Below are 14,778 nucleotides of genomic sequence, written 5' to 3'. Positions count from 1 at the left end.
AAAAAAAAAAAAAAAAAAGGTGTATTTGCCAAGTTTGGAATGCTGTATTGGCAGGCATTTTCTTTCAGTATCTTGAACTATTCCATGTTCCACTATATCTTGCTTCTATTGTCACAGAAGAAAAGTCATCTGTGACTCTCATCTGCTGCTCCTTTGAAAATGATCTCTCCTTATCTGTCTCCGCCTTTAAGACCTCTTTGTCGCTGACATTTCTGATTGGCCTCACACTTTACACTTTCATAACACCAGCTTGCCTATTTGTCTCTGACACATGCGTTTCTTGTCCTGCAGCTTTGCTGACAGTTTGACTTCTGCCCAATACTCCCTCTCCTCTGCATTTCATCTTCTACCCCTGCTCCCCTCTCACACCTGGCTGACATTTATTCATCATTTACAATTCAGCCTACAGCCCTTCCATCACACGCTCTGGAAAACTTCCCTGGGCCTCTCTCCAGGGCCAGGTGTCTTTTCAGGACTCCTGTAGGTCTCCTGGACTTTTGGGTATTAGCACTAACACTTCTACTTTGATGTGACTGAGTGTGGATATCATCTTTTTAAATTTGTCATTATTGATATTTATTTGGCCTCTTCAGTCTATGCTTCGGTGTCTTTCATCAGTTCTGGGAAGATTCTTAACCATTGTTTGTATTGTCTCTGCTCTCTGTTTTCATTATAGGGCTTTCATCTAATGTTTGTCAAACTTTTTCATCTGTTTCCCCTCTTACCCTGTGTCCTGTATTTTCCAGAGAGAGGGAGTCAAGTAAACAAGTACTAGGTTAGAGGTCTGTATGAGGCAGATGCTAAGAGAACCCTACTCTTTCACTGTCTCCATCCTTGGAGCAGAGGTATGGGATCAGTACTGCCCAGAAATCCTTTAGCTTGCCTCTAATCTACCCCCTCCCACTTCACACTCTGTCAATATGCCAGGTGCTTCCCTCTTTCCCCCAATCTCTTATCTCATCCCATCACGTTCAGCAATAGGGTTTACCTACTTCTGAGGAAAAATATCAGCTCCCCAACACATACGACATCATTACCATTGACATTGAGTGATGTACTCCCTGCCTTTTTCAGGTAAAGAGGCTTCCTTCCTCCTGTCCAAGGTAAACCTCACCTCCTCTGCTTGGGAATCCTTCTCCTCCACTGCCTTAGGAGCTGTACTCCATCAATCATCCCTTCTGGCTCTTAAATGTTCAATCATTCTTCCTTTGCTGGCACAAATCTCTCCCGCCTCAGCCCCACAGGCTTCCTCTATGTACTATCCAATATTCTTTTGGAAAAATACCTTACACCACTTCCTGATTCTCATCACACTCTTCCGCTTGCTCCCCAGCACCAGGCCACTGAAATGACATTGTCTAAAGCAACCAGTGATCCTTATTCTCAACGTTATTCTCAAAATCCAGTGGCAAGTGTTCTTTCTCTTGTGCACCTTTAGACAGCATTTAGGATTGGGGTTGGTGGGGTGAGGCCCTCACACCCAGTGGCTTATTTTCATAACAAGGGAAGCATGGCAAGGCCATCTGCTGAAAATGACATGGGTGGGAGCATGGGGGATCTGTGGGGGATTGAGAAGAGGCATGATGTGTTAGGGTGGTTGGAGTAGCCACTGGGGAGAATGAGCAGGATCTGTATAAGGACAAGGAGACCAACCACTGAGCAGTAGCAAAGGCCCAATGGTTGCTGGAGATTAGTATCATTAATGGTGCCAAGCATCATTGCTATGTGACATCTCCTCCCGACAGTGGTCACTGGAAGACGTCTTAGTCCATTCAGGCTACTATAACAGAATCCATAGACTGGGTGGCTTATAAACAAAAGAAATACACTTCTCACAGTTCTGAAGGCTGGGAAGTTCAGGATCAAGGCACCAGAAGATTCGGTGTCTGGTGAGGGCCTGCTTCCTGGTTCACAGACAGCACCTTCTGGTTGTGTCCTCACATGGTGTAGAGGGAACAGGAGTTATCTGGGGTCCCTTTATAATGGCACTATAATCCCATTCATGAGGGCCACACAGTCCTGACCTAATCACTCCCCAAAGGCCCCAGCTCCAAATACCAAAACACTGGAGATTTGGTTTCAACAGAAGAATTTTGGAGGAACACAAACATTCAGACCATAGCAGAAAAAAAGGAGTAGATGATGGCATTGGGCTAGGTTTGAGTATTCATGGACAAGATGCTAGGAAGGGTGATGGAGTGGGGAGGTGGGAGATGGGGAAGTGAGGAGGCTGGAAGGAGAGAGCACTTTAACTGAGGAGCCACTGTACCTAGTGGGGTGGGGAGGGAAGGAAAGGAAGAGAAACTGAGAGAGTCTGCATAGACTCTAGAAAATATAGGGTCTTGGGATTGGAGCTTCCACCTGTGATATTATATAATGGGAACAGTTGGAAGGGGAGCACAAAAATACTGGATGGGTAGAAGAACTAGGCAGATCATGAAGTATTGGAATTTGCATTTTCATAAGTGGAAAAGTTTTTGGGAGATAACCCTTGGTAGTTAAAGGAAACAGTTGCATTCATCAGGTCTCTTCCAGTTGTGAGTTATAAGGGCTGAACTCAACCAGCTCAAAGAGAAAGGTAACAGTTCTGATCATCTCTTGCTATGTCTCTACCCCTGTCTTAGTCTGTCTGGGCTGCTACCACAAAATGCCATAGATTGGGTGTTTTGTGCACAACAGAGATTTATTTCTCACAGTTCTGGAAGCTAGGAAGTCCAAGGCCTGGGTGCCAGCAGGTTCAGTGTCTGGTGAGGGCTCTCTTCCTTATAGAGGACATCTTCTCACTGTGTCCCCACTTGGTGGAAGGGACTAGGGGATCTCGCTGAGGTCTCTTTTATAAAGGCTCTTGTCTCATTCAGGAGGGTTCCATCCTCATGAACTAGTCACCTCCCAAAGGCCCCACCTCCAAATACAGTCACCTTGAGGGTTAGGATTTCAACATGTGAATTTGAGTGGAGGATGTAAACATGCAGACCATAGCAATCCCCCAAAATACGGTGGCTTCAAACAATAATCATTTTAGTATTTTTCATGATTTCCTAGATTAGGAATTTGGTCAGGGCCCAGCTGGATGCTCCCTGTGGTGTCACTTGAGTTCACTTGAATTGGGCTAGCATGGAGAGTCCAAAATGCTTTCATTCACAAACCAGGCATTTGGTGATGACCAAAAAGACGAGAGTCAAGCATAAAAATCCTCTGGGAATACAGAGGCCTGGCCTAGCGGGTTGCCAGTGACAGAAATGAGGAGAGGAAGGGAATGTTCTGGCCCAATAGCCAGAGGCTCAAAGTAGCAGAAAGAGACTCTTTCTTCAGAGGATGAGGGTTCTAAAACAGAAGAACACAGATGTGGGCTCCAGGCCTCCTGGAGAATCAGGCCAGAGGCAGGGTCGCTCTCAATGGGGAGAAGGCTTCGGAGGTGGTGTCCTGGGGAAGGAGAAGGAAGGCATCTGGGAAGAGTGGGGTGCAGGAGGTAGGAAGGGCCAAACACAGCAGAAGATGGCTGGAGAGTCCAGGACAGGAGAGTGTGGTGGTGGCGCCCCAGCCGGAGGGCTGAGCAGAAGGCATGGGGGCAGTAGATTGGGCCACAGGTGTGGAGGTGTCCCCTGCAGGCGGGCTGGTGGCTCTGGAGCTGAGCTGTGCCAAGTTCCCTCAGGAGGCAGACATTGGGGGCCTTGGGAGGGCAGGAGGAGAGTCACAGTGTGTCCAAGCAAATCCAGTACAAGCATAGGAGCGGGTTGTGAATGGGAGGAAAACCTACAATAAAACAAAATGGCGGCCGGACACGGTGGCTCACACCTGTAATCCCAACACTTTGGGAGGCCGAGGCGGGCAAATCGTGAGGTCAAGAGTTCGAGACCATCTTGGCCAACATGGTGAAACCCCGTCTCTACTAAAAATACAAAAATTAGCCAGGTGTGGTGGCATGTGCCTGTAATCCCAGCTACTTAATAGTCTGAGACAGGAGAATTGCTTGAACCCGGGAGGTGGAGGTTGAAGTGAGCCAAGATTGTGCCACTGCACTCCAGGCTGGGCAACAGCAAGACTCTATCTTAAAAAAAAAAATGGGGCTGAATGCATTGACTTATGCCTGTATTCCTAGCACTTTGGGAGCCCAAGGCAGGAGGATCGCTTGAGCCCAGGAGTTTGAGACCAGCCTGGGAAACATAATGAGACCCCATCTCTACAAAAAAAATACAAAAATTAGCTGAGCACGGTGGCACATGCTGCTATATATAGTCCCAGCTGCTCAGGAGGCTGAGATGGGAAGATGGCTTCAGCCCAGGAGGTAGAGGCTGCAAAGAGCTGTAATCACACCACTGCACTTCAGCCTGGATGACACAGTAGGACCTTGTCTCTCAAAAAAAGAAAAGAAACAATAAGTTGCAATAATAATCTTGAATTCAAACCATCTCACGAGGCTGTTTCAATATTTTGCTATTTTCCTGCATGTCTGGATTTGTATGCTTTGGCCTCATTCATAATTTTTTACAGTATGCAAAACATGCAAATGGCCTTTATAACAGTGCACATGCTGCACACGAATGCAACGGAGATGTGTGATGCAAAGCCTTTCTCCATACCTTAACTCAACAGAAATTTACTGAGCAAATTCTACATGCCAGGTCATACTGTTACAGGAAAGAGGTCCGGATCTAGACCCCAAGAGAGAGTTCTTGGATCTCGCACAAGAAGGAATTCAGGGCGAGTCCGTAAAGTGAAAGCAAGTTTATTAAGAAAGTAAAGGAATAAAAGAATGACTACTCGGGCCGGGCGCGGTGACTCACGCCTGTAATCCCAGCACTTTGGGAGGCCAAGGCGGGTGGATCACGAGGTCAGGAGATGGAGACCATCCTGGCTAACACGGTGAAACCCCGTCTCTACTAAAAATACAAAAAATTAGCCGGGCGAGGTGGCGGGCGCCCTCGGAGGCTACTCGGAGGCTGAGGCAGGAGAATGGTGTAAACCCGGGAGGCGGAGCTTGCAGTGAGCCGAGATCCGGCCACTGCACTCCAGCCTGGGCAACAGAGTTGCCAGAGTTGATCCGGCCACTGCACTCCAGCCTGGGCAACAAAAAAAAAAAAAAGAAAAAGAATGACTACTCCATAGACAGGGCAACCCCGAGGCCCGCCCGTTGCCCGTTTTTATGGTTATTTCTTGATGACATGCTAAACAAGGGGTGGATTATTCATGCCTCCCCTTTTTAGACCATATACGGTAACTTCCTGTTGTTGCCATGAGATCTGTAACCTGCCATGGCGCTGGTGGGAGTGTAGCAGTGAGGATGACCAGAGGTCACTCTCGTCACCATCTTGGTTTGGGTGGGTTTTGGCTGGCTTCTTTACTGCAACCTGTTTTATCAGCAAGGTCTTTATGACCTCTATTTTGTGCTGACCTCCTGTCTCATCCTGTGACTTAGAATGCCTTCACTGTCTGGGAATGCAGCCGAGTAGGTCTCAGCCTTATTTTACCCAGCTGCTATTCAAGATGGAGTTGCTCTGGTTCACATACCTCTGACAATATCGTAGAGCAAGCCAGGCCTCAGGGAGGTGGACACCGAAGGAGGACATATACAGATATGTAGGGATAAATGTTGGGAAGTGCCTGGAGGGAAATGGGGAGCTGGGAGAGTTTGGCAAGGGGAGGGGATAGGAAGCAGCCGTTAGGTACTTGCTCTGAGACCTAAAGGAGTATAGGCAGCTACGCAGACCGAGGGAGCCGCAGTTCTAGGCTGAGATTGCAGAGGTTTAGGAGTCCAAGAGTTCAGCAGGGCGGATGAGCTGAGAGCTTAGGGAGCGCTTGAGAGAGGCCAACCTGCGGGCAGAGCCTCAGGGGCTCTGGTGAGAGGTCTAGGTTTCATCTTCCCTTGTGGAGGGCTGTTTCCTCTCATGCTTGGTCATCCTGGAAGGTGAACTGCTCCTTAGTGGGTACTTTACCTGCGAAAATCGTATGTGGACAACGTGGTGGGCGAGTCCCTCCAAAATGAGTTTTGTGTGAGTTGCCCAACAGCGTAACAAACTGGGGGCTATTTGTGTTCCTTGCTCACTTTGTTGCTCTCTGATGCAAATCTCTGTAAATGGAGGCCTCAGCTTCTAAGAGAAATAAAAAAAGGTTTTCTGCAACCCAAAGCCCAGGCTGAAATAGACATGCTTCCTTGTCATTCCCTCGACCAATGACTAGACTTTTTTTTCTAGTGCACCCCTTGATGTGGGGGTGTCATATCCAGGTCCCTACCTAGTATGGACCCAAGGCCTTGTTGTCTGCTGTCACCGGACCATTTAAACCAAGTCCCTTGGTTATTAGAACAGCAAGCCCCCCTCCCCCGCGACCCAGCGGTGTGCAGCCGGCCCTCATTTGATGCGTGGCCTCTGATCTTCAGTCTCCGACGTCCTTACAACCTCAGCCCCATCGGTATTTTCGGATGTTTTTGTAGAGCGAGTGTTTTCAGACAGGAAATGGACGTTTGAATCTTATTGTCTGAATGCAGAAAGAAACAATGGAAGGATCTCCATCTGGGGAGGAACAGATCCGCTCTTTAAAGTTCGCTCAGGCTGCTCTGCAGGGGACGTGGGGCAGAAGGACAGAGCCGCCAGCCGGGGACCAGCAGGCGTCCCCTGCAGCTGCCAGAGCAAGAAAGGAAGGGGACCAGTTATATAATCCATGGGACATCCACACAACAGAACAACACAGCTGTCAGAAAGACCAAGGCGGTGTGCCGGGCACGGACATGCAGACATGAGCCAGAAATATTAGAAGAAGGAAGAAAGGTGCAAAAAAAGACCTGTCCAAAACTAAAAAGTATATATGGAGACATCAGAGGACAGCAAGAGAAGCAGGAATGGACCAGACATGAAGGGCCACCAGGCTGAAGGGCTGGGCTGTGTCCTGGGGGAACTGGGGAGCCATGGAGGTCTGTGAGCAGGAGAGGAGCTGGGCAGCTCTGGGGCACAGAGTGAATTCCAGGAGGCCCAGAAAGGGGCTTGGGAGAGGGTCCACACCAAGAGAATAGAGGTTCTTATCCCCACTTGATGGGGTGGGGTGGGGCTGCGCTGGTCACAGAACCAGCAATTGGAGGAAGCTGGTGTTCTGGGCCCAGCCCAGGGCTCCTTCTGGGAACTGGACGGGGCAGGGACTGAGCACAGCACTCACCACAGGGCTTCCTGCCTTAGAATGAAGATGCTTACCTGGTGGGAGGAACATCAGAGTCCCAAGACCAAAGAAGGCCTGACCCTTAAGAAACCAGAGCTGCTGGAGGAACCAGAAGTACCCAAAGTGCCTGAAGCTGACATCCCATTAGACCGGGCTGGAGGTAAGTCCCTGACACAGTCACAGGCAGGTCGTCAAACGACAGGGCCGCAGGCCAGGGTCCCCAAACCCATCACCTGGCAGAACCACCAGGAGGCACTTGGTCAGGACGGAGAGTCCCAGGCCCCCTCGCCCCCACATACCAGATGCTACATTTGCCAGAACAAAGTGCCACACACTGGCTGGCTTGAACGGCAGATACTGATTTTCTCCCCCTCTGGAGACTGTAATTCCCAGGTCAAGGTGCCAACAGCCAAGCTTCCTTCTGAGGCCTCTCTCCTTGGCCCGCAGATGCCCTCTTCTCCCTGTGTCGTCCCTCTGCGTGTGCCTGAGTCCTAATTTCCTTCCCTTGTAAGGACACGAGTCATTGAACTCAGGCCCACCATGTGACGTCATTTAACCTTAATCACCTGTGTGAAGACCCTGTCTCCAATACAGTCACATTCTGAGTCACTAGGGGTTAGGATGTCAACATATGAATGATGGGGGGTGGGATGGATTCACATTTCCACCCATAACAGAGGCTTAAAGAGGCTGCTTGGATTCCCCCGTGTTGGGTACTCAGAGAGGGGACTGGGCTTGCCGGAGGCAGCGGAGCAGCCGAGTCTGGTTCTCCCGAAGTCTAGGGATCTGGAGAGACTGACGAGTGTAGACTCCAAGACGGATCACGGCACTCGGCCCGGGACGTGGAAACCTGGCCCAGGCAGAGCTGCACAGACCTGCCGATGCCAGCAGCGACTCCATCCCAGACTCCAGACCCGGAGGCCGACGCCCGGCTCTCACCCATTTCCTCCCATTTCCTCGGGGAACCTGCCCCGGGGCCTCCCCAGCGCCAGCCCTCATGTTAGCCAATGTAGGGAACACGCCTAACACCTGACACCTGCCGAGGGACACGCCACCCCAGCAGCCAAGCTGACAGGAGCAGAAACAAAACACACAGGGACACGCCAGGCAGGCAGCACCAGGAAACAGGCTGCTGCCGCCCACAGGGGCCGCTGTGAGCCCAGAGTGGATCCAACCCAGCCTCAGCCTTCTTCAGAGAGAGAAACTGAAGCGTGCTCAGCACGACGGGAAGGTGGCTTGAAACCCGGAGGAACCCCCAAAAACACATCCACAGGGGCACTGGGAACCATGAGGCCCCAGCCTCTGCACATCTGCACGCAGACAGAGAAACTGAGGCTCACCGTGCTTCGGGCCACACCGCAAGGCTACGCACTGCTCAGGACTCCTGAACCCGGGACCCTTGCCCCCCACTGCAGCAGCTGACCCTGTCCTGGACATTTTCTCCTGACTTTATGAGACTCTAGTGCAGAGGTTGCAAACTCAAATGCTCACACCCACCAGGCAGGGAACAAGAGGGGCACAGTTGACCTAATGGGGGCCTCGTCTGCCTTGAAAGCAACTGCCCCTCCTGAAGGCGGCGGCTGGCTGTGGCGGAACTCTCTCCATCTCCCCTACCCGCTCTCCACAGGTCAGGAACACGGGCTGACTACAGCTAGCTCTTCGTATTTTTTTGTTTGTTTGTTTTTTGAGGAGAATCCAGAGATCTCGATTTCAGTGTGAAATGTCTTGATTCCAGCACATTAGCAATTGAGAACATGTTTTTCAGAGGCAGCGCCGCGTGGGTCAAAGAAAAGCCCTGATGACGCCTCCCATTTGCAAACTCGGATCAGAGGCAGAGATGTGGAGGGGACTCCTGCTACCTGAACACCCTCCCTGCCCACAGCAGGCGGGGCTCAGAACGCAGACGCTTTGCCCAGGGCAACCAGAATCCCCAGGTTCTGGGAGGAAGCTTGGGTGTGGAAGAGTAAGGAGGGGTTTCTAGGTAGAGAAAAACATCCCAGGTGTTCACTCGTGGCCACAAATCCCCGGAGGCCTCCCATGTGCCGGGCCCTGGGCTGGGGACAAAGAGGAGTCAGACCCAGGTCCTACCCGTAAGGACCTCCAGGTTGCTACAGCCCTTGGAGCAGGGCCAGGGCTGTGTCCCAAGAAGCATGGGCAGAGGGGAGGGGAGGAGGAGCTGGCATTGAGGGAGGGAGGGCTTGACCCCGCTTGGGGAGCTGAGTGTTGCTACCGGAGCCCAGCAGGCATGCAGGGAGAGGTGATGGCACCGCCAGGCACAGAAAGCTGCAAGATTGAAGGCAGGAGGCATGGCGCTGGGGGTCAGAGCACTCCAGCAAGGGCAGAGCAAGCAGCATTTCTAGGGCAGGAGGCGGACAACGGTGAGAACGGAGCCAGGCAAGGGACCACAGGCTGGGCCTGGGTGAAGCTCCTTGCAAACATGCCTCAAACGTTGCCCTGCTCACCCTCAGAAGTGAAGGAGGAGCTGGTACCTGATGGGGGTCAACTTCCCCTCCTCTCTGAAGCACACGCACGGTGGTGACAATGTCCCTGAGTTTGACTTCAGTCCTGATGCCCCACCAATTGAAGGGTCGTGGGGACTAGGAGGCTGACCAGGAAAATTGTGGCATCCCTCTGGGTGGGCTGAGGGGTGAGCGCAGCAGGGACCCAGCCGTTCCACAGATAAACGAACCCAGCCGTTCCACAATTTCCAGAGATTGGAAAGTGGAATCATCTCCCAAGAAGTGGATATTGGGCTGAACTCTTTCCCCTGAGGGTGGACTGAGGACTGAGGGTGGCCCAAGCCCTCACAGGCCTTCATTCACCTAAGCCAAAGACCCTGTGGAATCGGTCCCATTACCATGCCCATTTTACAGAGGAGGAAACTGAGGCCCAGAGAGGCTGAGAAGCCTCCCTAAGGTTACATTCCTACCTTCTGAGGCAGACGCTATCCCCCTGCCCTTACCCACAAAGAAGTTGAAGTTCAGAAAGGGGAGGGTCCTTCCAGAATCTCACAACCTGGGGACAAAGCCAGATCTGAGGTGCTCCTGCCCTCTCCTGCCTGCTCTTAGGAGCAAGGTCCATCGGGATCACATCAGGCTCTCTTCTCCCCATTCCAGAGTGCAGACTGTGGAAGGGAACCGTCTGGGGCCATGCAGCCACTCCAGGCTTTGCTGGCTCAAGGAGCAGGTCTAGGCTCTCCCTCCCATTGACCCTCAAAGTCTAGTCTCTCTGTCTCTGTTTCTCCCTCTCTCTCAATTCCATGCACAGATGGTTAACTCTCTGTGTGCCCTGTACCCTGCTAGGTTTGGAGAATGGCTGTGGATAGGGCTGCCACCATCCCTTCCTCTCCCAGGGGGATCACCCCAACCGCGGGACACTGCAGAGGATGGGGGCCATGGGATCATGAACTTCTGTGGTGGCCCCCTGGACAATGGAGCTGCGCCACCTGTGTTTAGATCCCAGCTCTGGCCCTGAGTGTGGGCCACTCCCATGTTCCCTAACCCCAGCTTTCATCTGCAAAATGGGGGTATAACAGACCGTGGACCACTGTGAGGCACAGATGAGTTAATGTTTATTCGGTAACCAGCGCGGGGTTAAGGGCACGGTGATGGCAGCCTGTGTCTGTGCCAGGCCATGTTCTAAGCACATTACATGGGTCCTCTTGTTTGTATCCATCAGGGTTCCATCAGGGAAACAGAATGAGATCCTTATACAAAGGCTTATTGCATGGAAGCGGGTTATGTGATTCTGAGAGCTGGTTAGGCCGCTGCTATGGACTGGATGTCTGTGTCTTCCCATCGTTTTTATGTTGAAACTTCACCCCCACCGTGATGGGATCTGGAGGCCTCGGTGTGGACTACCACAACAAAACACCATAGCTTATAAACACAAGAAATTCAGTTCTCGCCGGGCGCGGTGGCTCAAGCCTGTAATCCCAGCACTTTGGGAGGCCGAGACGGGCGGATCACGAGGTCAGGAGATCGAGACCATCCTGGCGAACACGGTGAAACCCCATCTCTACTAAAAAAAATACAAAAAACTAGCCGGGCGAGGTGGCGGGCGCCTGTAGTCCCAGCTACTTGGGAGGCTGAGGCAGGAGAATGGCGTAAACCCAGGAGGCGGAGTTTGCAGTGAGCTGAGATCCGGCCACTGTACCCCAGCCTGGGCGACAGAGTGAGACTCTGTCTCAAAAAAAAAAAAAAAAAAAGTGACAACAAACAAAGAACATAGCTGCATTTTTTTTTACTTAGGAATCATCCTTGCTTTCAGCACTTGTAGGTTCAAGACCTGGTTCTCATCCTAGTGTTACCAACATGCCAAGGGTTTAGTCTAGTTCCCATTGCTAGATGCACAGAAAACCAACCCGAGACAATAAGGGTTGCTGGGGAAGAAGATTTTAATCGGGTGCTGAAGCCAAGGAGAATGGGAAAGTAGCCTCAAATCCACCTCTGACTGACTAAAACTGGGGGGTTTATATAGTGGTGAAGAAATGAAAAACAGCAATTAGGGAGGAGTAAGGAAGCAATCATGAGAAATGAGAGATTTAGTCTCTCTTTGTCTGGGTGGTATAATCTGGTGAGTTTCAGTCCCTTGCCTGAAGATCAGCTTCCAAAGGAAAGAACTCAAGTGAGACAAATGTAAATTTCAAGTTTTAACACCAAAAGGGTCACTTTCTAGGTTTATTTGAAAACTCAGTGGGTGAGGTGGCTCACTCACACCTGTAGTCCCAGCACTTCCGGAGGCCAAGGCAGGAGGATTGCCTGAGGCCAGGAGTTTGAGATCAGCCTGGCCAACATAGCATGACCCTGTCTCTACAAAAAAAAGTTTAAAACTTGCCAGGCGTGCTGGCACACATCTGTAGGATATGCAGGAAGCTAAAGTAGGAGGATCACTTGAGCCCAGGAGATGGAGGCTGAAATAAGCCAGGTTTGCACCACTGCACTCCAGCCTGGGTGACAGAGCCAGACCCTGCCTCAAAAATACAAAACAGTGAATACCACTTCTATGGGACAATTGGGTTGGTTTTACTAGTACCACTGCCTCAGGTAGGGGAAAAAAATGAGGTTATATCTGGAAGAAAGAAAAAAATACATAGTCATTATAGCAACTTGGCAAGAATTGCACAGCCACACCAGCATTCTCCCCACCCCCACTTTCCCAGGTCAACCAGAAAACAGGAAAGTCTAGTGGTGACCCTCCTCTAGTCCCATCAGGTTGAGTGTGAGCACACACTCAGGAAGGCGTGTAAGCCAGATCTTCCTGTTTTTTTTTTTTTTTTAATTTTTATGGGTACATTTTAAAAAAATTATGGGTACATTCTTCATGCTTTTATCTTCTCTGTTTTAGACAACCAATGTTTTAATTGCTCATTCCACTTCTTGATCAAATTATTACCCAAAGGAGGACAGCTCTCTGCCCATTGCTGGACATTATGGGCTGGACAGTGTGTTCCTTGGTTGGAAGAAATGACGGCAGCCTATGCAAATGTGTGTAATATATTCTGTTCTGATTCTTTTACAGCACTCTGAGCATTTGCATCTTCCACTGGGTAAGCAAAGGCCAGCCCAGAGTCAGTGTCTATTCCTGTCAAGACCCATTTGTAGCCCCCCAGGGCTACCAGCATCAGCCTCACTTGCCAGCTGTGCTCGGAACCTTCCCACCAGGGAATCTGCCCCATAGCCATCTGCAGTTTCTGTCTCTCTTGCTGGCGGACAGAACAGTTCTTACTGGCATTATGTGCCTGAGAGGGTGCAATAGAAACATGTTTAGATTCAGCCCATCTCTGCACTGCTGCAGTGCCCTCAGATCCTCTCATTTCATGGACACAGGTGGCCACCTTAAGTGAGCACACAGGGATATCTGCTTGTCGATTTCAATCACCTTCCAAACCTGCAAGGGAGCTCTTCTGATGGGCATTGACATGTCCTACTTTAAGGACCCCTCAAATTTCCAAAGGGCCGTGTGTGTCCCATATGGGCATCCCTTTAATAGGCTAGGTTTCCATTATCCACCTGTTTGACTATATGGCCAAACCATTGGCCTCGGCCCGTGAGTCAGTAAAAACTCAAACAGAGGGGCTTTTAGCACTGTTCAATTCTTCAGCATGCAGTTCAGCTCACTGAACGGATTTGTTCTTATCTTCTTTGATCAGAATGGCATCCTTCTAAATAGGACGTGGTCTTTTCATCTTGGCACTGTCATCTGCACACCAAGCAGCTCTTTGTTGGTTGGTTGAGAGCTGTTTATAGGGCACTGTCCAAGTGGCAGTAGGATCCAGCTGCTCCCATACTGTTCCAGAGTCAGTCTGAGGGAGAAAGAGGCTCCCTTTTCGTTAGTGTCTCCTCCTTGCATTCCCCAGGTAGCATGATCCTGTATAAATCATTTCTAATTTATTAGGGGACTCTTCTGGGCATTTTAATCTCCATTAGAGTGTTTTTAAACATAATCCAAGATTATTATTGGTATTTCAGGCTTCAAGATCATTTCATGTCTCAGTCATAGGGGTAGCTTGAATTAATATCCCACAGAAAGTAGCATTATACTCTTCATATTGAAATTCTCTAGTCCAGAGTCCCAGTAGTTGTCATTGGAAGGTGCTTGTAGGCTGTTCCCATAGGTCCCAGTCTAGGTTCCATACGGGGCTCTCCCCTAGAGAATCTGTTCATAGCATCACTCCATCTTCTATTCAACATTTTGTGAGCTCTAGAGATCTGACTGGTTCCTATTCAGCATGTCCAATTAATATTAATTAAAGGCAGATGTACATGGCTTTTGTTTTATGATGCTAGCTATGGGAAACATTTCCCAGGCTGATACCATGTCTATCCCTATAATGCAATCAGGGAAAATCACTTCAGAGAAAGTGTGTTCAAATATACCAACTCTCCTATAAAGGTTTATCTTAATTCCACCAACCCTCACCTTCCTAACTGTAGCCTCTATTAGAACTTTATTAATGGGTTTTGGTTTTACAATACTAGGTGGGAGAAGTGTTCCCCAGCCAGATATGCTATGCAGTCTCATTAAACATTTAGGTAAAGGAGACACAACTTCTTTACATGTAACTTGTTCAAGCATTCCAACTTTCCTAAGTCTATCAACCCTTAAATTTTTATGTTCTCTCAATCTAATTATACCCCAAGTCAGGACTTCACCAATGGATGTTGGTACCATAGTCAGTGGACCTCCCATATCAAGGAGTCCCAAGAATTTCTCTCCACCATCCCTGATCATTTTATCCACTTGTGTACACAGGGCTTTAGGTCCCCATCAGGGCATTGAGCAAAGGAACTCTTGCTTGTTAGGTTAATCTTTATCTCGATTAAACAGCCAGACTACTGCCCCAGGAAATTTCAGATCAGATGTCTTATTATAATCTCTGCTTTCTGACTTTTAAAATGTCTCCAAACTAAGGTAAATATAGCAAACTTTTTTGGAACCCTTTAATGTTAGGGAACTAACAAGTACTCCCTTTGGCCCACCCAACCTTAAATAGGATTATATAAAAACCTTTCTTCTAACTCTGTCAACTTCTGTTTTACTTATCCCACTTCTGACACCAAATCTGAGACTCCAGGGAACACAACTAAAGTGTTTTCTCTATTCTCTCACTCAACAACCAACACTTCTCTG

At 49.7% G+C, this 14,778-nt stretch overlaps 1 protein-coding gene across 1 annotated transcript in view; it reads left to right on the top strand.

Moving 5' to 3' along the window:
* LOC111519913 (sialic acid-binding Ig-like lectin 10) overlaps window positions 1-8,568 on the top strand; it is a 27,937-nt gene extending 19,369 nt beyond the window's left edge. Inside the window, exons 7-9 of the mRNA XM_026448394.1 lie at window positions 7,167-7,306; window positions 8,292-8,377; window positions 8,467-8,568. Coding sequence (XP_026304179.1) covers window positions 7,167-7,306; window positions 8,292-8,377; window positions 8,467-8,568 — 328 coding nt within the window. The remainder of the gene's footprint in view (window positions 1-7,166; window positions 7,307-8,291; window positions 8,378-8,466) is intronic.
* Window positions 8,569-14,778: the final 6,210 nt, after the last annotated feature.

The sequence above is a fragment of the Piliocolobus tephrosceles genome, chromosome 21 (genome assembly GCF_002776525.5).
Source record: "Piliocolobus tephrosceles isolate RC106 chromosome 21, ASM277652v3, whole genome shotgun sequence".
In the NCBI taxonomy this organism is placed as follows: Eukaryota; Metazoa; Chordata; class Mammalia; order Primates; family Cercopithecidae; genus Piliocolobus; species Piliocolobus tephrosceles.
The sequence above is the reverse complement of the archived record's forward strand: the minus strand, read 5'-3'. Positions and strand labels throughout refer to the sequence as shown.